General features: G+C 41.5%; 2 protein-coding genes across 5 annotated transcripts in view; both read left to right on the top strand.

The window, feature by feature from the left end:
• Positions 1-12,818, top strand: part of trim36 (tripartite motif containing 36) — a 30,283-nt gene extending 17,465 nt beyond the window's left edge. For all 3 annotated transcript variants that reach the window (XM_068702940.1, XM_068702938.1, XM_068702939.1), the window contains 5 exons: positions 4,841-4,958; positions 5,104-5,312; positions 7,969-8,152; positions 8,582-8,695; positions 9,655-12,818. In XM_068702940.1, coding sequence (XP_068559041.1) covers positions 4,841-4,958; positions 5,104-5,312; positions 7,969-8,152; positions 8,582-8,695; positions 9,655-10,015 — 986 coding nt within the window. In that variant the 3' untranslated portion in view covers positions 10,016-12,818. The remainder of the gene's footprint in view (positions 1-4,840; positions 4,959-5,103; positions 5,313-7,968; positions 8,153-8,581; positions 8,696-9,654) is intronic.
• A 711-nt stretch (positions 12,819-13,529) lies between these two features.
• Positions 13,530-27,606, top strand: part of ccser1 (coiled-coil serine-rich protein 1) — a 110,657-nt gene continuing 96,580 nt past the window's right edge. The window contains exons 1-4 of one of the 2 annotated variants that reach the window (XM_068703066.1): positions 13,530-13,676; positions 18,622-19,639; positions 20,453-20,873; positions 24,847-25,031. In XM_068703066.1, coding sequence (XP_068559167.1) covers positions 18,647-19,639; positions 20,453-20,873; positions 24,847-25,031 — 1,599 coding nt within the window. In that variant the 5' untranslated portion in view covers positions 13,530-13,676; positions 18,622-18,646. Of the gene's footprint in view, positions 13,677-16,390; positions 16,547-18,621; positions 19,640-20,452; positions 20,874-24,846; positions 25,032-27,606 lie in introns of those variants that run through there. The other variant, XM_068703067.1, reaches the window with a different exon arrangement.

Here is a 27,606-nt window from a genome sequence, read left to right as displayed (position 1 = left end):
TTGCACACATGATGTCTCGCAGAAACTTTTTGTTAAAGGACAAGCTGCAATGAGAGCTTGACCATAAGTGGCTGGAAAAAGTGATCATTAGTTCATGTCACGAAAATATGGGAACAATCGCTGCTTCTATTCAGCTCTAGAAATGAAGTTTCTTGTTCGTGTGTCCTCTAGACCATGGGAAAACGTGCTTGTAACGCAGAGTTTTGCGACATAAAAAAGTGAGTTTAACAAAAATAAGCTCGTCCTTTTTTTTGAAAAGCAGGCGTATGGTCAGAATAAGCGGATTGTCATCACCTGTCCGTCACATGCACAGCCCCGTGAACTGTGCTGTGCTAAGAGGTCAGAGGTCATCAGTAGGATCGACAGGTACAACCCTGGATGCACTCGGAGTGGGTTTTACTGCTCTGCTGATTTACAAAGGCTTGTTCTATAAAAGACTGATCAGGTGGAAGTTTCCCAGGAAAGAGAGGATACATACTACTTTCATTGAACTGAAATACTTTCTTTTTTTAAAGAGTGTATTGAGGGATTATTGCACACTACTTTAGGTATACGGTGTTATGAGACAGAAAGATACGTCTCATCAGAGTATGGACAACTACTTCTGTTGAATCTCAGAGCTATAAAGGACTGAACAGCTTGGTAGATAAAACAAAATGTTATCATGCGTAACGGCAAACCTTTATTGATCATAAAAGTTCCCCAGAGCAAAGATCAAAAGTCTGCAAATAATTAAGCAGGTTGCAAAAAGTCTAAATCAGGAAGTGTAAATCACAGTGGTCACTGAAAGATCAGTGTCAGTGTCTGACAAGGTGAGTCTTTGACATTAATCCCAAAGCAGCTGATAACTTTGATAATCACTGTCAGATTAAGCCGTTTGTCATCATGGCTAAAATCCTATTCACATACTAAACTAAAACTGTAGAATTATACACATTACACTACCATTATGCATGCTCAAACTGAACATTATCACATTAACATAAGCACAGTATGGCGTTTTATGTTGGATCCACCTGAATCACATTCCTTCCTTGATTGCATAATGATAGGATTGGCGATCGAGACGTACTCGTTACGACTGAGTGATGGCTTCTGGCTGTGTGGCCGAGGCTGGGTTTCCCCGTCTAACCTGACAACGTTATGCGTGTCAGTGACTCGGGTAGAGCAGTATTGAATATCATCGCTGCAGATGGTGACGGTCAGTTGTGACGGGTCTTTCAGTCTTACTTAGCCGGAGCCGGTTGACTGGTGTTGGGGGGCATCCTGCAGAAAGAGCCCCGTGTAAATGATAAGCTGGTCCGTCTCAATACAAAGTAAACGGTTTAGATTTGAGTGGCAGCTGTGCTTCCGGACAATAGCGTTACATTTTTTATTTTTATTTTTTTTACAATTATTGAGGGATTAAACGTTACTGACAATGTAGACCAAGCTGAGGTCTCTTTGGTGTTGAGCCATTAGCCCTCAAGTGGATGCAGCTGAACAACTGACAGTTGTCTCTGTGACTGCTGGGGAGTTTGTGGCTGGTGGCTTTTGTTGCTACTCTGGAGCGCAGCCCTGTTAGCTTGTTTAAAATCAGTGATGTGAGATTTATGTCTGAGGCTACTGTTGACTCTGTCTCGACCACTTTAAAATATTAGGAGAAAACAACTGTTGGATAATCGTCAAACCAATTACAGTGAAGTTGATAGTTTGAAAAGGAAATGCCTTAAAACGTAGTGCTTTCTAAAACATTGGCTCCTTTCAAGTGGATAAAATGTGTTTTTTGTTGCAAGCCCACATTTGAAGAGAAGTTGAGTTTTACAGAAGGAATTCTACATTAATCTTTGAACATCCTTCTGGGCAACTTCAGTCGTTGAAACGGCAGCTATTCATGAGACATAAAAAAAGTAGGATATAATGAAAAAAGAGGGCAAATCGGTGACGTTGCACCAATTGTGTCACCAGATGACAAGACGCAAGATTGGGCAACCATTTTGAAAGCTGTGGAAGAACATGTGATTTAACCATCTGATGTTTTTGTGTTTTCCTTTTTATATTAAATACTTTAACATTTTAAACAGAATTGGCAACAATCTAGTCTGCAAACTTTTAACCTGGAAAAATATAAAATCTTTATTACTGTTATATTTTTTTGCAGTTTGAAACGTCTACATTACTTCTCATCTACAGTATTTAAGTGCACACCAAACACCCATATACTATGTAAAGGTTCAGAGTGGATACAAATGTACCCCAAATTATGTTATAGTCGCATTTTCTATTCTGCCATTTTCCTTTTTTGCCAAACAATATCCAATACCTTTATTCAGTCCTCCTCTCAGGCTTGTTTTAACATGATTAAATGTTCAGCTGTTTCTCTCTTTCCTATAATGCCAACACTAAAGAAAATGGGGTTTTCATATAAGAGTGTAAACTAATCACTGCTGCATGCAGCAGTTTGGTGGCACTTACATTGATGTTTGTCTTTAATCTAAGTATCCCGTGGGAGTTACTGATGCTCTTAGTCAGAGCTCAGAGAAGAGAGAAAAGAAGCTGTAGGGGCATAAATACACTGCAGTAATTTAATTGAAGTCTTGGCAGATGATGCAGCGGTGAAAAACCACTGTTGTATCACTGGATAGTGCCCCAAAGCTCTTATACATCCTTTTATACAGGAAACTGAAAACACATCTATGTTTATGGAAAACGCTGAGGCTGATTTTAAAATCTGTGTCTGAAATGACTGCAAAGACTTTGCTATTATGTTTTGTGGAGTATGAGTATATTGCGTCCTCGTAACGGTCAAAGAAAAACCTGACTTAAGCTATTGTCAAGTTTTGAATATGATTGGTGGCTGTCTTGTTGGTGTGTAAAGCTGTATGTCATATTTTGCTCCCTTGCTAGCTTGTCTCATGTTTTCTAGTCATATCTTCCGCTCTTGGATAACGGCGTGTTTGTGCTCTCATGTTAAACCAGCTGCAGATTCTGACCCCATGCTCTCTTGAGAGGCCGTGAAAGACTGTGTTGTCAAGCGTAAATGCCCGTTTGTGGTCTCTTTCAAATTGGCGTTTCCTCAAAATGTCAGGCTGAAAGCATTGCTTCTCTCAGCTATTTCCACTTTGAGTCAAAGTTTTAGTTTAATAATATCCTCTTTAAGATATGACGAGTTGAGAGTCCAGTCCTCTCACATTGGTAGAGGGACAGAAGAATTAAAATGGCCCCAAGAGAAAGTAATTCCCTGCTGTGTGATTTAGCCTGGCTGCTGTCTGTCTGGCAGCAGCCTATACTGTATGTGACCATCAATAGTCTTTCTCTGAGCGACTGAACTTTTTGACTGCTGCCTGCTGTGTTGGATGGCTGACGGCCCGGTTTTAGTTTTTTTTTGTCTGTTGGTCCATCTGTTGGAAACGGGTGTAAACATCAAATCGTATTATTCATTGTTAGAGGCTGGTTAGTTTCTAATAAAGGATCCCTGTTTTGTGATTTACATTTGAGTGGTAACTCATTACTTCCCTTGCTTACTAATCATCTAACATGAAGGCGTAATCATGTCGTTAAATCGGCCAAGAATGAAAGGATTGAATGTCCCTTTAAAAGACTGTTCCCAACTTTCTAGTGGTGACCAGATAATAATAAATTTTTTTTTTGAAATTTTCATCCATTGTCCCACTCAAAATGTTAAAAGGCACCTTTTTAAAATCCATTAAATTTAGTCAAGGCAACTAAAACGGTCATCATTTTTTTTTTTTTTTTAAATTCTGCTCTCTATAATGTGTCTATGTGAAGTGTAGTTGTACGTGAAATGCATTGGGCTATAAGAGGATACAAGCTCATGAAAGGGAGTTGAGCCTGGGTGAATAAAGACTTTGGAGACTGAGGATTAGCCAACTGACTTTTGAGGCACAGAAGGCTCTGCGTTAGTGGAGACACTGGTCAGCGAGGGGAATCTGTCTGTAGGGGGAAAGCTCTTTAGAAAAGCGAGATTGGGAATGTCAAAAGATGGAGAAAGAAGGGCAAGAGTAGAGAGAGACATGTTACAAAGGAGATGAGGAGGGAATTCTCACAGGGAGAATGAATGAGTTCTGAATAAGACAGTGACCTACATGGTTACAATAATGTAATTCTGGTCCTGGAGAAAAATTGTGTTTGGGTATAGAGAACAGGAAATGAAAAGGTGGCTTTGTTGACATAAATTAGAGGACGGGTGAGAAGTGGGGTGTAAAGTTTAGACTCTGTGGTTGTAAAGATTCATCAAACTTCAAAGACGAGAGAAAAGACAAATGGGATGGGGGAGCGGGAAAGATGAAAGTGGTCAGAAGCTGTCATGGTAAAGAGAAGAAAGGTGAAAGTGAGAGAGAGGTGTTGTTGGTGGTGGGGGTTTTACAAAGTGCATTTCCTGGCAGTGAGGCTATTTGAAAACCTCTTAACAGGCTCCATTATGCAAGGTAGTCTTGTCCATTGTCCTGAGTGGATAGTCATGATCCTGACAAATCTAATCTTTGCCACACTAACACTGCGGCATTTGCTTAAACCTAAGATATTGAGCTGAAGCACTATACTAAGCATGATTAAGACATGGGAGCTTTTACTGGAATGTCCTTCAGTGTAAGTTTAGTAGTGTAGTTTCCCCCCATTTATGCATAAGATCTGTTACATCTTGCTCATCAACAGAAACGCATTTCTGAGCATTAACCTCCTTCTGTTGGCTGCATTCCACACAATATTTTAGATCGTACTTGTTTTACTTAATACGCCTCGTACTTCATGAGGATGACCCATGTTAAGGTAGTCTCGCTGCCGTGTCTGGTTTACATTTTACTAACTGGTTATTCTGTGCTTCTTTCCTACTCCCCTCCAGTTCCAGACCCTCCTCTGATTGACTTGTCCAGTAGCAGAGTCTATAACGAGGCCTCGATCTGCTGGAGGCTGTCTGATGACCACCTACCTACAGACCACCACATGCTTGAATACCGCAGGTCGGTGCACACATACAAAGAAATGACAGCAAGAGAAGACTGGAGGATCATGTAGATCCACAGACGAGCTACATGCTTGTGGTCAAATCCAAACGACTTGATATTTACTGTAAACTCCTTTTTTTTTTTTTTTTTTTTTTCCCAGACTTGGGGGCACGACGAGCAAGTCCCCGTCCCAGGAGGACAGTGAGGACAGTGGGGTCTGGAGGGCTACAGAGAGGGTGTACGGTCCTAGCACTGTGGTGAGTGACCTGGACCCTGACAGCCTGTACTCCTTCAGGGTCCGAAGCTGCAGGAACTCCATGTTCAGCCCCCACAGCCCTGAGGTCACCTTCCACACACCACCTGCACCTGGTAAGCCTGAGAGGCGGGGTGACGTTTTCCAGAAATGATTTGATCTGTGTCTGTGTTCTTGGTCTTTCCTTTGAGTCTTGAGTTGGACCTAAAGGGAATAGAAGAAAAGGTGTTGCGGCACCATTAACATGCCTGTTAGGTTCTTGAAGGCAAAGTGTTAATGATTTAAAAAAAGATGGTATAATATTTTTCTTAGCTTCAACAACACGGATTGAATTGATCAAGCCTAAGTACATTTATATGTTAATCGACAGACTGTTTTTATGTACAGGAGAAAAGCCCCTGTTGTTGGGCTTCTTTTGGCCAAGGCAGCAGCTGAGCAGTTTTTAGATTTTGAATTCTCGCGCAGCATAATGAAGCACAATGGTGTTTTAGTTTATCACCATGGTAATGGCTTTTGTGTTTTCGATGGCTGAAACCGATATAGCTTTTTTTTTTTTTTTTTTTGTGTGGGAGTGGAGGGCGTTGTACGGAGCAACAGCTTGGGAAAGAGACCTGTAGTTGCATCTGTTGAAAGCATTGTAGGCTTGGCTGACAGGCGCAAGGTGGAATTCATTAAACACAATCATCCCCAACCATCTGCCCAACTTGAATTCAAGTGATTTCCTCCCAATAAGGGACTGTGTCACTTTGATTTATATTCTGCTGGGCAATCATTTTGTTGTCCTCCCTTTTGGAAAGCTTGCACTGGATATTCATACTGTGGGATTTGCAGAGGTGTTTTCTGTGGTATTGTCACTTAGTTTTGACACACTTCAGACTCCACATTTCCCCCTCCCATGGCAGGAGGCGGCATCAAAATGTGTCTGTTGCACACACGACACGTCACTTCCTGATCCGATCTGATATGGCTGAGCTTTGATGTGTGTCCTGCACAAACCTTGTCATTTGTGTTGGGATGGGAACTTCCACATTCCTGTGCTCTCTGGTTCGTGTAAGACTGAGTGGATGGATTCACTGTGCGTCAGTAATGAGGTGACATTTCAGGCCAGGGTGAGAGGCAGAGGACAAAACAAACAATGGATCACACACACACACACACACACACACACACACACACACACACACACACACACACACACACACACACACACACACACACACACACACACACACACACACACACACACACACCCCACTACTCATGACAAAACATGAGTGGACACAGTTACAGACCACAAACCATTTAATTTTTTTTTTTCAGCCATATAATTAACATTTTTAAAATTGTAAGCACTTTAAGCAAATATCTAAGTGCTGACATTTTGTTTTCAGCGTTAACATCTTGGGAATGATTTAATTTGGTGAGCAGGATGTCCTTCAGTCCCTCAATGCCCAGCTTTGAATGAGTATGTTGAGCAGCTAACATGGGGGTTTGTGGAAAAAGCCCTTTGCTGAACTCACAGATTTCAAGGTCTGGTTGAGGTTGAGAGAGACGCAGTTTGTCCCATGTGCTGCTAAGTCATCATTAACTCACTGTAAAAAAAAAAAAATCCATACTATAAATATCAAGGTCTATTTAACTGGATGCCAAATTATAATTCTGCTTTGGGACTAATTTCATGCTTAATTAAGTTTGCCCCCCATTTTTCTTTTATTATTTATTAAATCATATCAAGTTACAGTAGCAATGGCTGTTGTTATCGCTGTTGCATATTTAAAATGAAGCTCAAAGACAAGACTTTAATCATTGGACAATAAAAGGTTTTATACACCCGTTGGCTTATGTCTCTGACACGGCACTCACTGCAAGATAGCTGTCGGTATGAGTGCATCCATTACATTACATTACATTACAGTCATTTAGCAGACGCTTTTATCCAAAGCGACTTACAATAAGTGCATTCAACATTGGTAATCAAAAGAACTACTAGTCACCAGAAGTCATAAGTACATTTCCTTTTCCAAACAAGCATCTAAGAGCATGAAGCAGAGCAGAGCATGAAGCAGAGCATCCCAACTAACTTGACATAAAGCTGCAGCATTGTTGTCTGTCCAGGCGAGGTTGTACTACTATTATCCTCATCATGGCCTAGAAGGACCCCAGACACATGCAAATGAGCTGGTTCCTCCCCAGTGTAGACTTCAGATTGCATTGGATGGTTGAGTGAACAGGCATAATCGTGTCAGCCGCCATATATTGTGGATTATTGTAATTGTGGCCTTTGGCCCATTAACTATTTATAGAATGCATTTAATTGAACCCAGATGATGAATATAAATGGCAGCTGCACATAAGAAATGAGGACTGGATTTCATGGCTGTTCTAAATGGTGTGATGATGATGATGATGACGATGATGACGATGATGACGACGATGATGGCAAGTAGGTCTTTGCTTAGCTCTTTAACATTGTGCTATATCGCCCTCATGTGGCAGCTCTTGTCACCTACACAGCTCTAAACCTGTTTATTCCCCAACAGAGAAAAGAAACCACTGCCTTTTGTACAAATTGTATGCCCTCACAAGATTTTTATTTAAATTTTTTCTTGAGAACTTACTAATTTGTTCCTCATTTTACCCTTTCTGGTTTCTTCTCTCCCCTCACCCTCTTCCCCCACGTTCCTCTTCCTGTGTTTTTGTCCACCTTCCTGCCTTCTCCTCTTCCATTCGCCTGTCCTCTGGCTCATTCACTCCCTACCTCTTCACATACAGCTTTTGGTTTCCTGTTCAGCGACAAGTGTGGCTTCAGTACGGATCGCCTCATTCTGAACAAGCGGCGGGACACCGTGGAGAGCGTAGCAAGCATGGCCTTCCTCCTCGCAGCAGAACGTGTGCAGACGGGCAGCTACATTGGCCTGGACTACATAATTGGGGACACGGGCATCTCTCAGGGAAGGTATGCCAAAAAACTGACAACACGGAGACTTTGAACAAAGAGGTTGTGTCCAGCAGTGTGGTTAATTTGCAATGTTACAAGTTACTGTTGCAAAGGGAGTCATTGTAAGATGTTGTCTGAAGGACAGAGCTGCACAAACATTAGCCAATTAGAGCTAAATTGAGGCAAAAACTACAAAACACAGGAAGTGGATCCCTCTGGCATCTTGCTCATTAGACTGACAGTATGTCATGCTGTCTGGATTTGAAATCATTGAGACACAAAGCAGAGATAAAGCTTTATTTTTGAGCACAAGGTGGTGGGATTATTAAACTGTCATCTCTTAACCGTCTTTGTCAGCCTCCGCCAGAGGAATAAAAACCGTATCACTGGCATCACAGTGTCCAGTCCTGCAGTAATAACGGTGATTGCTCTGTTTTTGTTTTGCAGACACTATTGGGCCTTCAAGGTGGAGCCGTATGCCTACATGGTTAAAGTTGGGGTGGCCTCTGACTCGAAGCTGCTTGAATGGTTTCACAATCCCAGAGACACCAGCAGCCCGAGGTTAGAGCACGCACATGATGTCATCTACAATCTGTCCATTAGCAATCGACATGTGGGGAAACTGAAGCAAAGTGTTACAAATTCTGTCTATCTTTACCTCGGCGTGTGTGTGTGTGTGTGTGTGTGTGTGTGTGTGTGTGTGTGTGTGTGTGTGTGTGTGTGTGTGTGTGTGTGTGTGTGTGTGTGTGTGTGTGTGTGTGTGTGTGTGTGTGTGTGTGTGTGTGTGTGTGTGAGATACAGAGACGCAAACAATCGCAGCACAGAGATAAGTGTGTTTGAGTCATACCTAATCCAGTGATGTAAGAGAACCAGTATAAACTCGTAAAGAGCTTAGTCTCAGACAAAGCCTGCCTTTCTCACTGGATCCGCTCATGTAAAAGCATGTAAAGAACCACATTTATTTACGCAAAAACATGTTAATTCTATGGAAATTACATAATGCATGCAAGGTGATAAACGCCGGGCAGCATTCAACTAGTCGTATGAGGTTGAGTGTGTTTTTTTCCCCTCTTTTTTTTTTTTTTTTTTTTTTTTTAAAGGAATGGTTAAGTATAAATAATGGCTTCTTTTTTGTGTAACATGACTCTTCAAATGCATTAATCTGGAACAATTTCCATAATCAATTATTTTCCAAAAATCCTTTTTTATTGATATTTGTCAGTTGTTTTTTTTTGTCTTCCTTGATCGTAAATTGAATGTATGTTTTGGAGCAAACGTTTGAAGATATCAGTTTGGGAAATTGTGATTTGACATTTTACTAAAGAAAGACTTAAAAAAAAAAAAATACCCAGCAGATAAATTGATAATGAAAGTGATAGATGCAGCTTTAATTTGGGCAGATCTTTACTCTGCTCTCTATTTTACACAGGATTATGATTCTGGCTTTGACGTAGGTTTTAAAACATTTGACACAAACTGTAAACCCCCCCCCCCCCTTCTCTTCCTCTTCCATTCACCAGGTATGACCATGATAGTGGGCATGACAGCGGCAGTGAAGACACATGCTACGAGCTCTCCCAGCCCTTCACCCTCCTCACCATTGGGATGGGCAAACTCTTCATCCCCAAGACTTCCTCATCCTCCACAGCAAACGCGGCGTCTGGAGACCCTGGCAACCGCGTGCTCCCCATGCCACAGCGCTTGGGTGTTTGCCTCGATTACGATGCGTGCCGGGTGTTCTTTTACGACGCCGACACCATGAGGTGCCTTTATGAGAGGCAGGTGGATTGTTCGGGAACAATGTATCCAGCTTTCGGGCTCATGGGCAGCGGCAAGGTCCAACTGGAGGAGTTCATCACGGCGAAGAGGCTGACCTTCTGAGGGCTGGAGCATGTGGATGCATTGGGAGCTGCGTGTTCTGGGAAGAGCAGATTTTAATGACAGGGTGATGGAGTACAATCCAAATAGTTTTTGATGAAGTCAGATAAAGCAGATGTGAGCAGGGTCTTAAATGTGAAAATGGGATCTCTGCCAGAGGCTGACCTATTTACAGTTGGCATGTATAATGTGAGTCCACATACAAAGGTCTCCAGAGGTTGGTATGTGAAAGGTCTTCTCTACATACCAAAGTCTCTGTATCTGTTAATTGTATTTGACCTGGTTTTAATTGCCAGCTATGATCAGCTGTTAATATAGTGGAATTAGTCTGCAGCTACTTTAAATCTTTATTGTTTTAACAAGAAACGCCTTTTGAGCTTACATTTACACTTCCTCTTTTGCCAGGTATATGTTGATGGATTGAGTTGTGAGTAGTAATTATTGGGTGATTTTTATTTGTCTAAAAGTAGCAGCATAGGTTTAGATGTAATCTTGGTGGACCTAAGAGCCTTGTAGCTACTATACAGCTAGCGCCTTTGTGCCTTTTTTCTTTTTGTTTAAGGAAATGGGTCCCTTAGTTTGCTTTAGCAAGCAGATGTTGGTGTCATTGCACAAGCATTATGGAAATACTTGGCATAAATACTGTATGTGAAGTTTTTATTGTGGGTAGTTTCATCACAGACGGGGGGTGTCACAGTTCTAAATGTTCATGGTGTTCTCTATACTTCCCTTTTTTCCTCTTGACTTGATCACAGAAAACACTACCTTTCCTCTTTGTCACAGTTACGTTCAGCTGTTTTTTGCACAATATTATGAATGAAGCCTCACACATGATAATCGTAACAATCATCACGTTTTGATCACTACCTAGTTAGCTTCTTCACTTTTAAACGTTGTAAACATAATCAGCACATTAATGTCTCTCAGTGACTGTCGCACTCTCAAAAGCGGTTCACCTTTTGCTACCATCAATGTAAATCCTGGAGTAGTTACTTGGATTTTAAAGCCTCTCACTGTTTGCACAGGACTGAATGTGACTCATGCACTATAAAATCAACCGGGTACCAGAACACTGTGTACTTGTAGTCAACGTCAGCTACACAGCTACAAAGTCACTAATAGCCAAAGCGCGTAGGAAGTCGAGGTGCTGACACACCGCTCTGTGGCCGAACGGCCTTTAACCGTTTTAAAACACACAAACACTGTTCTTCAGGTTCTTACAATAAGTGCTATCACAAAACACACTGTTCAGTACCTTTTTACTATCAAGACCACCGTTGACTTGTAGTGCAGACGCATAAAGTGTAGCATATTGGTATGTCGCTGGTGAGGTGGGCTGTGGGACAGATCGCATGAGTAGTTGATTGGCTTTGATTTGAATCGGCTCAGATATTCAAGTCTTATTAAGAGGGCACACTGGAACGAACCGTTCGCTTGGTTTTTGTACAGACACATACTGCATCTCTGCCTGCACATGGGTTTGTTTGTACATTCATGTATATTTAGATTTCTGGAGGGTTAGGGTAGTCGGTGTGTGTTTTCTCAGGTTTCTGGCCCTGATTGGGGCCGACTGCTACCTACCTCTATCCATCAGGCCTGGGAAACCTTAACTGCTGTACCTTTCCTCACAGAAACGAGTTTGGTTTGATTTTCAGCTTTGTCCGTAACAGTCCGTTCAATATCTCCGCCTTCTCTTTGTCAGATTATAAGGTGATTTTTTTTAAATTTTTTTTTTCTAAATGTTTGATTTAACTTCCATGGACATGTTAATCCAGAGTATATTATTTTCAGTGAAATAAAGTACATCTTAAATGTTTTATTAGTTGGTGTTTGCTTGTGGACTTGAAAGACGTGTATCACTATTGGTGGAAATTATTGTAATCGGATGTTCTCCTGTTCAACTGCCTTTGTCAAGGGAGTGCTTTTCAAATGGTACTAACAAGCTTTTCTTCTTCTTCTTCTTCTTTTGTGGTGTTGGTTTGATGAATCGGTTTAAATGTTTCGGCTGTATAATGAGCACATTGCGGGATTTGGGGTTAAAACATTTCATAAATTCATGCTTTTACAGCTGGACAGACGCATTCTCCAGTTTAAAATAAGTATTTATAGGATTTCTGTGACTGTGCATTTGGTCTCACAGGTGTTTCTGTGAATTACTTTAACGGACCTGAACCTTAATTCCTGTATTTTAAATTTGACTGTTTCAACATCTTTAGAACACGTCTATGCATTTATGAATTTGCAGGGCAGGTTCACGGTTTTATTTTCATCACAGAATGTATTCCTGTTAATGACGGAACAAACAGGTGAATGTTGTTTTGTTGGTTTGTTCCACTCTGAGTCACAGCACAGTTTTATATAGCTATAGAAATCTGATAAAAGGCTTGTAATCACGACGGCTCATCCGATTTTAAATTCTAATGCATCCTGGCCTGTTTTTCATTAATGTACAACCAAATATTTAGCAGGCTGGCTCTCAATCTATTTCCAAGCTTGCGCTTTAGAAAATCTGTAGCATGTCGGCAGCCGTTTGGCTCTGCAGGTGTGTATAATATGTGTGTGTGCAATATTAATATTAAAAGAGCTGTAGAAAACAGTTTAGACTGACCTGAGCCTATCAAGACAATTTGCACTCTAGTTTACTTTGTGGTTTTAAATGGGCTTTTCCTCGATACAAACTTCAAACACTACTTGACTTGTAAACTTTTTTTTTTTTTTCCTCAACACTCAAATAGTTCTGAACTCTGAATTAGTGACAGTGCATTTGTCCTCTTGTGTTTTCTCCAGAGCGTTTGGATGTGGTGTGTACGTGGTGGGTTCTCTATGTAAAGATGTGGAAATGTTCTTTGCTATGATTCCTGGAAAATGCTACTTTATAATTTGCTGTGTGGGGATTTAATCAAATAAAACTAGTGTTTTTAAATAATGTTTTGTCTCTTTAATGTTCACATATTCGTGCAGCTGTGTGGTTTCGCTTTTGATTTAACGGCTGAAGCATGTGGAAACGTGAAGGCAGTGCTTTGGCAGAAGTCACAACCCAAAAACATAACTTGGTGCCTTAACATCCCTTCTATTCTTGCTTTTTTCATGCTTCATTTTGTACCTGTATTCTATTTAGTTACTAATCTGTTGTCTCATCTCTGCAATGATCAATTTCCATGTGTCTGATGAATGAAGCTTGCCTTATCTCAGTTGATACAAACGATTTAAAGAAAAAGCCAAATCCGTTCACTACATGGTTGCAGTTTAATCCATATTTATATATTCTATTTCATGAGCTATGTATGAGAGGAATCGATTATGGATGGGTGGGTTTATTGATGGTACTCGCCACAGAAAGATTGTCCGTCCGTCCATCCACCTGCTGCAGGATGCTGAGCTGTGGGAGGAGAGGGAGGAGGGAGGAGGAGGAGGGAGGAGGAGGACGTCACGCCGTGCACGCTCGCGGCCTGTCGTTGCAACGCGGAAGCGACGAAGGAGGAAAAGAGACTCCACGTCACTGAGGTGTAATATCGGCGTCAGTGCAACACACAAGTGCTACCTCAGTGCGATTCCAGTCCCCGTGTACACTTCAAGATATCCTCGGTTCTCGTATGACCACAAAGTGAAGATATACTCCGCTGTTTCTGCACAGAGCGGCGTCGGTAGAGGAATCCCGCTGAAGGTAACGTACCTTACCGGACGGCTGAGTCTTGTTTTGTCCGCTGCCTGCTAGCCAGTCCGGGCTGAACCACCGGGACGGTGCCTGCTCCAGTATCTCCTCTGAGCACCGGTGACCTTTACAGCCTGAAGGAAGCGACGCACGGCATTGTAATGATGTATTATCTGCAGGGGCCATTAGCGCCACAGCTTACTCGCGACGGTTGAGTGTCAGTGAATTGACCCAGCTAGCTAGTCTGGATTTAAGGTCGACGGGCTTCTTATAAGCGTTGTTGACGTTTCGCTTTGACAGCTGCTGGAGTCCCGCCGCTGCTGCTGCTGCTGCTGCTGCTGCTTACATCCATTTACGTTCCTGCATCTGATCTCATGCACACTGTAGAATGTGATCACTGGCTACAGCTAAGACGTGGACAGAATTAAAAAGAAGCAACCGGGCCTGTTGAACAGTTGTAGAAACTGTACTGTAAGCACACTGTAACAACATGCTAAGGCCCATTCATTGAGTTGTGATGCTTTAGACAAACCATAATTACTCATCATTACACTGTAAAGACAAGACGCATATTGCAAATGGAGAAGTCATTATTGTAGCGTGTTTAATGCAATATCATATATCATATCATAGTCCCATACTACATGAGTTCAATAGACATGGCAACATTATAAGGAAGGGAGTGTGTTCACCATCTCTTACATATATCTAAGACACTCATCTCTGTGTGTTTATATCAATTACAAATATTCTGTTTTTGTGTACATTCATTTATCCTTCCCAGCATTATCGTCTTTCGCACTTTTTGTTTTCCATATTTGCAGTGTGTCTCTCTCTGGCATGTATGTGTTGTTGTTGGTGAATGTCTTAATTGTCACTTTGCTTGGGTTCTTTTTTTTATTTGCATCATGTTCTCTAAATTTGATTTACTTGTTGCCAAAGTCCTTGGTTGTGTTTTTCTTGTGTGTTGTCTTTTCTCACGTTACAGTGTGTTTCTCCGCCACTATAGCGTTCATCGTTAACACATGCTGTATCAGAATGTCATGGGATGTGCACTCTGAATTAGCAGAGGTTTGTGGTCCGCAGTTGTCGTTTTTTTTCTTCTCAGCTTTTTGGTAAACAAGTGACAAATTGTAGTTTCCTGTTTCTTTAGTGAGCTCAAACCAGAGGGTTGTCATATGTTCAGAGAAGCAAATGTCTCTGTTGGGCCAAAGGTGAGAGAATACAATCGACATTTAAGTCCCTGGTTTAAAAAGGAGTCCTCTTGCTCAACATGGCTTGTTGTTTTGACCACATGTTGTGGCTTGCAAAGATAAGGTTAGCAGTTCTCTTATGCAATGCCTCACATAGATCGTAGAAATAATATGTTAATGTAACATAGATTAAGTGATAATAGATTAATATTCTGATAATCTGTTTATTGTATGATGACTTAAATGTATCTTATATTTGTATTTCCTGGTATTTTTATTTGGCAAGAATGTTGTACTTGAGTTTAAAGGACAGTGAATACTGTTTGTGTGTTAATATTGGGATCAAATATTGGGATATTTTGTCCCCACCCCCCCAGGCTAAATTGAATACCTCACTTTGATAGAGCCGCTGTGTTACATTTGTTTAAAGTAATCTCAAAAATACCAAATCAGTCACCAGGACCTGATGAAAGCTTGTATCATACATACTGTTTTCTGTATTCAGCCAGGAGTAAGAGCAGCAGTACAGTGTTTCCTAATATGTAATCTTCATGCATTACAAGATTGTGGTTTGCATATAATGTGTAGTTGTTCTGAGAAACTCTTAGTGAGAACCTGTTTTATAGGGAACACCCAGACACACCCCATACACACCTTTTTATTCTGTCAAACCAACAGATGCTCATGAATCATGAAAGAGGAATTTGGACCCATACATTAGCCTCCTGATTTATCACATAACTGGTGTATAAGCTCAGTGTGCTGAGACAACCCGAACTACGCAGCACTGCAGGATCAGACGACTTCGAGCGAAGATGGATATTTGGCTAATGCTGTGATCATTAGGAGCGTGGCAGGGGGCTCCCCTGAACTCCTAGAGCCATTCGTTTCAAAACAATGCATTACCAACATAGTTTGTGTGTTGTTTGTTAAAAGCACATCACAGCGCTCTGCGTTTGAAATGGAAAGATGGCGTTACAATCGAGTATAATGGTGCAAACACCATTACTCTGTTGTTAAAGAGAAGTCCTGCAGGGCATTGAGCCGTAAAATCTGACTTTCTGCGACAGCAGTCAGAAGCTCATCTGTAGGAAAATATATATATTTTTTTCCCCTCCACGTTCTTAACCCTGTCGCGCAGGTATCTTGAGAACTGTGGCAGTGAATTTGTTGTATCTTGATGGCTGCTAGGGGTCGCATGGCGGTGTAGTGGTCTGAACCTTTGCCCCACAGCGAGAGGCTCATGGGTTCGATCCCGGGCTGCGTTGACTTTGCGTGCTCTCCCCATGTCAACGCGGGTTCTCCAGCTTCCTCCCACATCCCAAAGACAGCTGAGGTTAAAGGACTCCAAATTGCCCGTATGGAAATTAAATATTCAGAAATCAGGAGTAGTTTAGTGTTAGATTGGGGGATTGTTGTTCAAGTTATTTCAATCAATTTCTGAGTCCACAGACAGATGGAAGTCCAACTCACAGCAAATCAAATTGTGTTTGCTCTGCGCTTTCTTATTCAGCACTAACTGCAGTATAAATCAAAGGGAAGAGCAACTGAGGAACTTTTTTTTTTTTGCTTTTGCTTCTCCATCACAGGTAGCCTCACTTCCTGTGCAGCGGCAGACCAGTGAGGAAGTAAGCGCCTGCTTCAGTTCTAGCTCCTCCTCCTGTCAGCGTTAACGTGGACAGGCTTCATGTGAGTTAGCCGTGATTTTGTATTATGCTGGTTCACCAGGACTGACGCCTACCTGTAAGCCATCGCTTCCCAGAGTTTGGTTATTACCCCGATTGGTTCGTGGTGTTCTCGACCTATTTTAATCTCCTCCTCGTTACTTGGAGGATGTTTACCTTGTCTTCATGAGCCAGGTCACAGGGCCATGGCCTGGTCACAATGTCTGTGTGGTGGTATAAGCAGCTAAGCTAAGCGCGACTGAACTGCTGGCTCATCCAAAAAAACAGGCAAGTCTCAAATGCGTTTCAAAAGGTTACACGGCTTTGTAACCTGCAGTGTGTGTTGACCTGCACAGGACCGACTGATCCAGGACAGACGGAACAAAGCAGGAGTGCATTTTGTGACGTGTGCATCTATTGTTCACCGCGTCTTTACTGTAAATCAGTTTGGGTTTCCTCTGTCTCTGGCAGTATTCATTGACTCTTTTTATGTATTACGCTGGGATACCTTTGTATAAAAATAGAAACTGCATCACTGTTTATTCAGAACTTGATCAAATTTACTTTCAAGGAGGTGGCACACTCATAAGCCACTTCAGTAAAGGGTGTTAATGTAATCTTGTTACACGGTGATCGAAAACAAAGTGCTCCAGCAGCTCTCACAGAGGCGGCTTCTTCACCATTACAAGGACTGCGTAGTCACTGTTTGGCTAATTCATTGCAGAAAATAATGAATACGTGAGTATTCACCTAAACGAATGTCTCCCTTTTTAATCTGTGACTTGATAGACTTTTGTAATTGGTGATCACATGAGGCACAGTGAGTGTTGTAGCTTTACAACCTCAGGTTTTACTCTCAAAGACAGTTGATGCAAGTTGATTGTTAATATTGTGAATGTATCTGAGCCACAGGCCAGGAAGTGAAGGCTCGTCATAACTTTTCTCAGTGCAGTCTTCTATTCTAACACGGCGCTTTTGTTTGAGATCTTTAAATTGGACTCCCACTTTTGCTTTTTTTTCTTCTTTTACATGTTTTGCTTTCAAACAAGTCAGTAACTGATTTAAGCAGCACATACACAACATGCTTGGCAGCACAGAGTAGTAGGGATGTGTTAGAATCAGCACTTTTTTGTATTTGAGTTACGAGCACCTCCATAGGAATACTTGTAATAAGTACTGCACGGTCTGCCTTTTGGTTTTTCCCTCTGTCTGTGTCTCCGCCTCTCCCTCTGGGTCAGTCCTGTCTCTTCATGATCTAGCTGTCAGATACATGTTAATTGTGATATGTGGCAACCCTTCAGCTCTCACACCTGCAGTAATCTCATGCATGTACAGACTTTGTTTTTTATCCTCAGACTGAACTAGAATATACCATCTTTGGGGCATACGCTCTGTGTGCTACATTTGGAGCTTTGCTACAGATGCATGTTGTTTTACCTCATCACAAATATGAAAACATAACTGTGTTGCCTCTTTTGTTTTTGTGGAATATGTCAGATGGCAGGGGGGTTTAGGGTTTAAAAATACAATTTGTCTTCTTATTATGCACGGATGTACCAGAACTCAGAACTCCACCATCGCTCGGAATCTTTAATACGCTCTGTATTTTCAGACTTCATAACCAACGTTATATCTATGCAAAAAATGTTTAAATGATTTTTCATTTTTCCCCTTTAAAGTTTTCAGGCAGTTAAACTGTTTTCGTCACACACACACACTTCACAGGGAGAGTCTAGGAGTAAACAGGGTAAACAGCACTGTTTTTGTTTACACACGAAACATCAAAAATCCTTCACATATAACACCATCAGTTGCAACGGAAGCATCTGCAACAACAACTTGTTCTGACTCATTCAGCGTGGGGAATGTGATCCGGTAATGTGAGACTTCTCACGCTAAACAGTCTCTACGCTGAGGCGCCTTTTTATTTAAATTTTGGAAAATCATTTTATACCGGTGCAGCGTTCGCTTCGAAGGTTTGTGAATGTCACTGTTTAATTTGAGATTCCTTGCCTGCCGCATTAGAGGACATATCTCACGTTGAAACTTGTGAAGTATTGAGCGCCTCATCACAAATGCTTCTTGTGTTTGTTCCCTCAGAGTGCCCTGCTGCCTCAGCTCCTAAATGGGTGAATCGGGGTCACGCCGTTCCACGCTCGTGTCCCGCCTGCCGATCTTCCGCCGCAGCAGCAGTAAGAGGCAGGAGTCTCTCCCCTCCTCTCCGTCTTCGGGCGGACAGGGCAATGGCGTCCACACCTCTTCGCCCTCCAGCACCAACTCCAGCTCTGGCAGTACCGGGAAACGCCGGAGCATTTTCCGAGCCCCGTCCCTCAGTTTCTCAGCTAAACGGAACAGCGAGCCGCGTGTCCAGCCCATCAACCTAAACCTCACCCCCCCGCTGACGCAGAGCACCGATGCCAATGGGAATAACCAGCAGACGATAACGGCGTCGGCGTCAGCGGGATTCAGTGAAGGTGGTGGACGGCCCAAGTCACGCCACTCATTTGGGTTTGGCAGCCACAAGCAAAAGAAGATCACACGCTCTCAGACCGAGGATTTTGAGAAAGTGTCCTCTTCCTCCTCCACGAATAATCGAAATGTATTTATAAACTGCATCAGTGGCTCAGGGGCCAACGAGGGTGACGACTCTGGGTTCCTCGACGACTACAGCGGCGGGGGGAGTAACAACACTAAACGGTCGTCAAGGAAGAAACAGCTGCTGCCCAAATCTTTCTCAGCTCACCACCGCTTCTCCCGGAACTCTGATCACCACAGACCTCCAGAAGTGACCCTGGAACCCCCGAGCTCCACCAACATCGCTCCGGGGGCGGGAGGCCTCACCCCGGGGTCGTGGTCAGGAGAGTTGCTTGGCGCCGGTGGTGAAAGCTCACTGCAGTCCCCTATGATATCAGAAGACCGAACCACAGCCATGACCCCTTCAGAGTTCATCCCTATCACAGAGGATTCTGTGTCCGAGGTGGATGCCCTGCCAGCTCCCAGCCCCGGGTCTGGTTTAGCCCCGGGATCTGCCCCTGTGCCTGGCCCGGCTGTTGACGCGGCTCCACCTGAACCCCCGCCTGCTCCAGAGACCTTCAGCTTGGCTGTCTCTTCCTCCCAGGTTAGTGTGCTTACATCTTGACAGACATGCTAAATTACCTGAACAATACTTCTCTCTGCTTGTAAACATACAAACAGGAATTTATTCCTCAAAAGACTGCGACATTAGTGCTTCAGGAATAGACAATTCAACCACATGTGCCCTTGGATGTCAAGAACAAAAAAAAGAACATAAAGGAGGAATATTTATGACCACTGTGTGAAATCTGTGAAATGTGGCATAAAAATTGTGCACCGGGCATGAAGAATCCTTTTATTGAAAGAGCTATGGCATGAAAAAGAAAACCCACGCATGTATGAACTGCCCTCCACATTTCACACCTTTGTGCTCACAACTTTTCCTCCTTCAGAGACTATTCTATTTCATTTTCTGGTAGAGGAAGGGAACCAACCCCCCCCCCCCTCCCTCCCTCATGTTTTTTTTTTTGGGGAAACTGTTTGGAAAAGAGCAGTTTTCAGAGAAAAGCCTTCAGTGCTGTTATTGCTCTTTGCTCAATGAAGAAATAATATTGTCTAGTTCATAGAAGGTAAAGAGGAGGGAACTCCAGAAAATAAACCATTTATGTCGTATAACAACTGCAAAGACACAGCTCTGCACCCTGGAGGCCATTAATCAGTATATACTGTATGCGCTATCAAAACATGCACACTTTGCTGCCCGAGGACACAAACATCCACCTACTAAATGCGTGCTCAAGTGGGTTCTCCCTCCTGTAAACGTTTTGCCTCATTGGAGTTCACACTTCTTCTTGTATTTCAATGTAACATTGTCAAATGCCATTGACGCATTCTCAACAAAATGTCCTCTCTTCAGGTTTTCTTCACTCCAGCCCAGTCCAGCGCTGAGAAACCTTTACTCCCTGACACCAGCACAGCAAACAACACAGACTATGAGACTGCCATTTCCCTCTCAGAGCCTGAGACAGCTGTACCCTGCCTACCTCTGCGGGAACAATCACTGGAAGAGAGGAAGGAAAGAGAGGAAGAGAGAAAGGAAGCCAGGGATGAGGTGTCAGCAAAGGAGAGGATTGAGCTGGTGGAGGAGAGGAAGGCCAGTTTCCACAAAGAGACCACAAGTGAGAGCGAGGCGTGTGGTGCGGTACGCAGCGAGGGTTGTCACTCTAATCCAGAGCAATCGGAAAGAAGGGCGAGAAACGTGCGCTCCATTCAAGAAAGAGCAAGTTTCTGTGGCTGCCACGAACCAAGGTCCTCTCATTTGAGGAAACCACACACAGGTATGAAACTCATACAAACACTTAATCACAGATTTACATGCGCAGCCACAGACAAGGGCAAGAAAAGCACCTACAAAATAATAATCATAAAAGAATTGAACATTTTGCTCCTAATCTGGTATTATGCATCTTTAACTTCCTAACTTCCTGACATTCGCTCTAAGCGGCTTTTAATAAATAACTATAACAAGATGTTTTTTGATGAAAGCAAGTATTTCAATAATAATAGAAGAATTTATGTCCTAATCATTTGAATTGCGTGTTTTTCTGTGAATGAACACTATATATGACAATAACAAAGTAAAAGGATTTATGATCCCGCATGATGACTTTGACTCTCAGACAGACACAAACTTGTTCCTCAAGCGTGCTGCTTGCTAGTACGACACATACGCTGACTATATATACATACTATGCTTTTTATTTCATTCATTCCTTTGCTTTACTTACACACTGTTACACACTCACACAATATTTGAATTATATTTAGCAGAATTTAGTTTACCAGTTAAAGTTTTGGTGATGTTCATTCATAAATGCGTCGCTATTATCCATGTTTTCATCCAAAACATTCACGATAATCTCTATCAAAATGAGTTTAATGGCGAATACATTTGTAAGGCAGTTGAAGTGATGCCACGTTCCAGCTCCCTCCCTGTTGTTGGCTTTTATTACCTCCTTATGCATGACTGAACAAGTGAACAAGTGTGAACAGCATGTCCAATAAAGAGAGTTGAGAGTTCATTACCGAGCCTCTCAAGGAGATTCCCACAGGAAGTGGAGGTGGTGCAAACAGGCCTAATCATAATCAAGGTATTCTTATACCCTTGTCTTACTCAGCTTGTTTCCACTTGACGATCATGTTTTTACAATTTCCAAATTCTTTATTAAATCAAAATTCGGATAAAAGTTGAGGCTATTTCCAAACATTACAAATATTACAAGAAAAATAAATAAAGGTTAAAATATGTATTTAAAACTCTTGTATCTGTCTCTTCTAGCAGTAACTCAGACATTCAATCTGAAAAAGATGCCTTCAGTCCAACAAATCAATGCCAGTTGTGGGTTGACAGTAGTGCAACAGTGTGTGTCTGACAATTTATTGCTTAACCGAAGATGATTTGTTGCCATCCTCCTCCTTTCTTCTTCAGTTGCTGTAACATATTGCAAAGGATTTTTCTTTTTAACCAAATGCCACTAATGTTCTGCTTCCACTGACACGCATGCAGTTTATTGCAATTCTTTCTTGCAGGACAATAGCTGAATATTGATTTCTATTTGGTGAATCGTTATCTTCCAGTTAGCAGGATCGACAGACAGAATACAGCAATAACACAGCGATAATATTGAAAAAAATAATAGACGCCATCACACCTCACCTGCTATATATTCTAGAAAGTTCCCCTTTTCTTTAAGAGGGCCTGCTTTCAGCCACTTCTGACAGGGCCCACATTGGATCGGGCTAACATACAAAACTTACAGACAATTTCTAATCATTTATTTCAGAATATCAGAGAGGGTAGTGGTTTTTTTTTTTTTTTAAAGCTACACATTATGGATACATTGTTCTATCGTAATGCTGCTGCACTGTGGGTAGGAATCACTGGAGTGAACATTTCCACTTAGGAGCTCCTCTTACCTGGGAAACAGGAATTGTTTTGTCTCCATCCAGGATTTTAAATCATCAACAGCTAGCATCACCTGTGGACTGCCCCAATGATCTATTCTGAGACCAATTTGATTCTCTCTATACATGTTATCCCTTTGACACCATTTAGACTACATTACCTGAACAGTCGAAACTTTCCTGAATTTCTGTTCCTACTTCCTACAATAACATTTTGATGTTGGATTCAGAACATCATAAACTACAGATACAGTCATACTTTGGTACTACCTCACTTACAATGTTAAGTCTGAAGCAAAGAACCGTAAAGTGACTTTTGATAGCCAATTATCCTTTGACCAGCATACCAGAAGTTACAGAAACGTGATTTTATCAATTAAGAAAGATCTCCAGGATAAGATACATGCTGAGTTTTAATGTCACAGAAATATCACAGCCCGGCTCAGAGACTGAAACAAAAACAGGGAGACAATGAGCTGCCTGCTGACAGGAAGCACTTTATTCGTATAGCCAACATCAGTAACCCCAAGTTAACAGCACTTTAAACAGGAACAGCAACAACTGTGGTGAGCCAGTCACCAAGGATCTTCCCTCCAGAGAGACAGGCTGCCAACTGGAGAGGGTATTTAAGGCTGACGCCCCTCCAATCAGCCCCCGTAACAGATCAAACACCACAGTGTATGTACCCAGTGTATGATAGGAGGAGGGTCGTCACAGAAATCAATCATGCATGTTTTCACATCATCACGCCTGGAGTACTGTAACTCTATTTTTACCTGTTTAAACTCCCACTCGGTCACACAGTTGCAATTTATCCAGAACTCAGCCGCCAGATTATTAAGTAAATCTTGGAGGTCCCATCATATCGTTCCAATCTTAGCATCACTGAGCTGGCTGCCCATTATCTTTAATACATTTTTAGATTTTGTTAACTGCCCACAAGGCCATCCGTTGTCTGGCTCCGTATTATATTAAAGACGTGTTAACCCCTCACAGCCCAGCCAGGCCGCTAAAGTTCCACTATCGCACAATTCATATTGTCTTTTTATTACTATTTTATGGTGTTTTATTTCAACTTCATTCTCATTAAATATTAAAATTGTGCTTGCTTTAGTATCGTCATTTTTGTACTTACCATATATTTGGCTATTTTATCTGTTTTTTTCTGCTTTTTGTTGGCACGCTATCTGCTTTAAATGAGATGATTAGTTATTTTTTACGAGATCACCTCTTCATATTTGCATCTTATTTATTATTTATAGGTTATTTCCTTTACTTAAATTTGCACCTCCATCTGTTTGTGTATGGGCTCAGTGCTGCTTGACTTAAGTGCTCTGATGACCCGCGTTGTTTATTTTGTATTATTTTGTAAATCTTTTAATCTCGAAATAACTTTGTGCTTAAGCTTTAAAAGTGCTATATGAATATAATATTATTATTAGAAGTTTTAAAACAGGGTGAACTTGTCCACAAAAACAGAATTTGACTACGGTATATTAATTTTAGCAAACAGCATCACGGGCCTCTGGTATGTGGGCCCCCGTGTTTGAATTTCCTCTCTTGTTGAAAAGGACTGAGCCTCTAGTAAAATGGTTGAATACACAAGGAGACATGGTAATCATTAGGCTTTCTCAATGTTTTGTTTTGCTCAGTGCGAAGCCCAAAAAGTGCAAATAACCATTCTTTTTGTTCAGAGTGATTTCACAAGAACAAAGACAAGGAGACAAACACATAAACATAGGGGAAACTATGTGTGCACGTGGTTGCGTGCATGTGTCAGTGTGTGTGTGTGTGTGTGTGTGTGTGTGTGTGTGAGAGTGAAAGAGGAAGAGAGAAAAAGGTCGGCATGAAGTCCTGTTTTTAATAAATGTCATATAACATTTTGCTTAAGTAGATTACGTGGCATTGTCTGTCTGTTTCCACATCTATCTCTAATCAAAATAGAGCATTATTGCAATCTTCTGTTTGTCTGACTGAACAGTATTGCACTCGAAATCTCACATTTGTTCTCTAGTTGTAGTGTTATACAGCAAGCTTGGTCTATAAAACTTTTTTTATTACAAAACAGGCATAAATAGCATTTTACCAAAAGCAATATGGCTGAAGAGCTTCAGAAAGGGAAGACTTGACTCAATTTAAAATGCCCTATAAGTAAGAGCTGTTTTGTCATTACATTTTCATGAAGAAACCTTTTTCCTACAGAAAATGGGTCTGACTGCCACCAGTTGGAAATGTAATAAAAATATGATTACTTCTCTGTTTGTAGAATCACTGTTAGAACAGTTTCACCTTGATTCTTTTGTCTGTTTGACTCGCTTCCTCTCGTTACTTATCCCTTTCCTCCAGCCTCCCTGTGTAGCAGTGTCAGCCCCTATCATGAGGTGATGCGGATGGAAAGGCGTCTTCGCTCCTCGTCTGAGGGGGCTGGTGGGCCTCGTATCCATGGAAACCACAAAGATGCCCCGGGCATGGAGGGATGTGGTCTGCTCAAACACAGAAACAACTCCTCGTCTTCCAAACTGGGAAGTCTGGTAGGTCTTGAGCCGTGTGTGTGTGTGTGTGTGTGTGTGTGTGTGTGTGTGTGTGTGTGTGTGTGTGTGTGTGTGATTTTATAAAGTTGTTCAAAGCCCCTAGATTATACAATGAATACACCTGTGAGTGCCTCTGAAGTCCATCTTATAACTATAGTTTACATAACTCATGCTCTGTTATCATTACATCACACTTTGTGTGCTATGAAACATACAGTATAGTGTGTGTGTGTGTGTGTGTGTGTTTATGTAACCGCTTACATTCTAGTGAAGATGTTGAGGTAACGCATGCAGTTATTGTGACTAAATAGCTTATTATGTACCACTTCCTTTTTTGTACATCCTCGCATTAAGGCAAAGAGAGGCACTTGAACAACATTAAAAAAATATATATAGAAGAAGATCAAAATCAATTGGAGTAGAAAATAAGATATAATAAAAATAGACAAAACATGACCAAATAGGAATACATGGCTGTGCAGTTACAGGGCAGTAGTAAATGTCCCCAGATTCAATGAAGGAAACACAAGTATGTGAAAAGTTATATGTCCAAGACACAGAAAACATGAGAGAAGGAAAAAACACTATTTATCTTTTCCAATTTTTTCTTAATTGTAAAATGATTAAAAGATTCCTTTTTAAAAGTTTACACACATGGCACTGAATAGTGTGTGCTGTGAGGTGAGCTGTGGAGCAGAATAGTGACAAAAACAATGCACTGACAGCATAGTGGTAGTCATAGAGTATCTGTAGATGTTTCTCACAGATATTTCATATGTCCACAAACGTAAATCAAAACTTCACCACTATCTTAGCGGTTTATTTGGGCTGCTGTGTAGTCACTCTTAAAAGTCTGCATATACAGGAAGCGTAACTTCCGCACTGGATTACCAAATCACCAGTGCATCATTACAGGAAGAGCCCTGGGGATGAAAAGAGTGACTGTAATTGACCACAATTGTAACCAGCTGCTAACACACTCCCTAATACTGTATGATGGGAGATCGTGTCTAATCTCATCCAGTGCCCATGCCTCTGGCCATGAAAATACCAAAAGTGTTCCGGCACGCCCTGGGCAAAACCAGGCACAGCTTTGATCCACAAAAATAATGCTTTTCATTTTCACTCCCTTTGAATTAAAAACAAAAAAAAAAACCCCACCAAACATGTATTTGCTAAATCCGGTTTGTTTAGAAATGAATTGTGACAGTTTACATTTATGTATGTTGGTGGTAATTGAAGGTCCTGTAATCTCAGAAACTCCTTTTTGAGACGTACAAGTTATTAAAATGGAGCGCAGTGAGAGGTGTCACACATGTGATGAGGATCTACAGTGCTGTGTTGACTAAACCATAACAAGCTGGCACCTCAAGTCTAAATGTGTCACTCAGTACAGATATTCAACAGCTCAAGTGAAGCATAAGAATCTGTAAATAAGTTATACTGTACGTGTGAAAAACACACAATACACATTCAAAGCTATTGAAGGCGAAAGCCCTGAAATCTAGTTCAGTGTGACTGTGTATGGATAAAGTACTTCCTCAGTCATCTGTAGGATTTAAGCAGTTATGCCCTGTTTTTTTTTTTTTTTAGCATTGGCTGTCAAACAGACATCGCACCCGTCTTTGTTGATGCATGCTGCATATCTACATTTGTTTCTGGGGAAAGGCTTCAGCTACTATTGTGTATCGGTTGGTTTTCTTACAACACACACAAGGAAGCTCTGTCGGAGGAAAGCTAGTTTAAGTCAATCCCATTTATTTTGCCAGGGACTATAGGTGTCAACAAAGAGATTAAACAGGGCAGGGACATACAAAGCACTTTGCTGTGTACTTTACAGACTGCACCCTCGTCTTGGCTCACACTTCCCTAAACGTGGAGTAATCCCTTCCTTTCCTTCCTCCGTCCTATGAAGAGCCCTTCGGGGGGCGAAGCGATGCAGAAAGCACATTTCAAATTATGTACCACAACTTCTCCTCTTTCTTTCAGCTTGATACAATTTAGTTGGTTTGCAGAGGGCCCTTACCAAGCTTATGAAAAAGTCTTGACCGACACACCTGAGACTCCTTTAAAGGCAAGGCAAGTTTATTTATATAGCACATTTCAGCAACAGGGCAATTTAAACGATTTACATAAAACATCAAAAGCATTGAGCCGAAGTGCAAAAGAAACACATCGTAAAAGGACATTAAAATACAATTAAAGCAGTCATTCAATTCCAAGAGGATAGAAAATAAAAACAAAGCTAGAGTAGAATAAGAGGGGTTGCAAATACATGAATAAAAGTTACAGTGCATTAAAAAAAAAAATCGAATAAAAGGCAGCAGCAAGCAGAAATGTCTTCAGCCTTGATTATAAGTAAATAAATAACTTAGACCAGTGAGGGAATGAATAAAAGGAATAGAAAACGCGGGTCATAGTTGTGTGGGAAGGACGCCCGTGGATCAGTCCAGAGCCAAATAAATATAAACAGTATGCTCTGTGGATCTGCTTTATTGTTGCTGTTTCATTACAGCGCAGACAAAATCTAATTATCATAAAGCAAATAAAGATTAGGTTTGCAATAACAAATAAC

The sequence above is a fragment of the Cebidichthys violaceus genome, unplaced genomic scaffold (assembly GCF_023349555.1).
Source record: "Cebidichthys violaceus isolate CVI_PGR_0920_01 unplaced genomic scaffold, fCebVio1.0.p SCAF_9, whole genome shotgun sequence".
NCBI classification, from domain to species: Eukaryota; Metazoa; Chordata; class Actinopteri; order Perciformes; family Stichaeidae; genus Cebidichthys; species Cebidichthys violaceus.
This window is presented reverse-complemented; position numbering and strand designations above follow the sequence as displayed.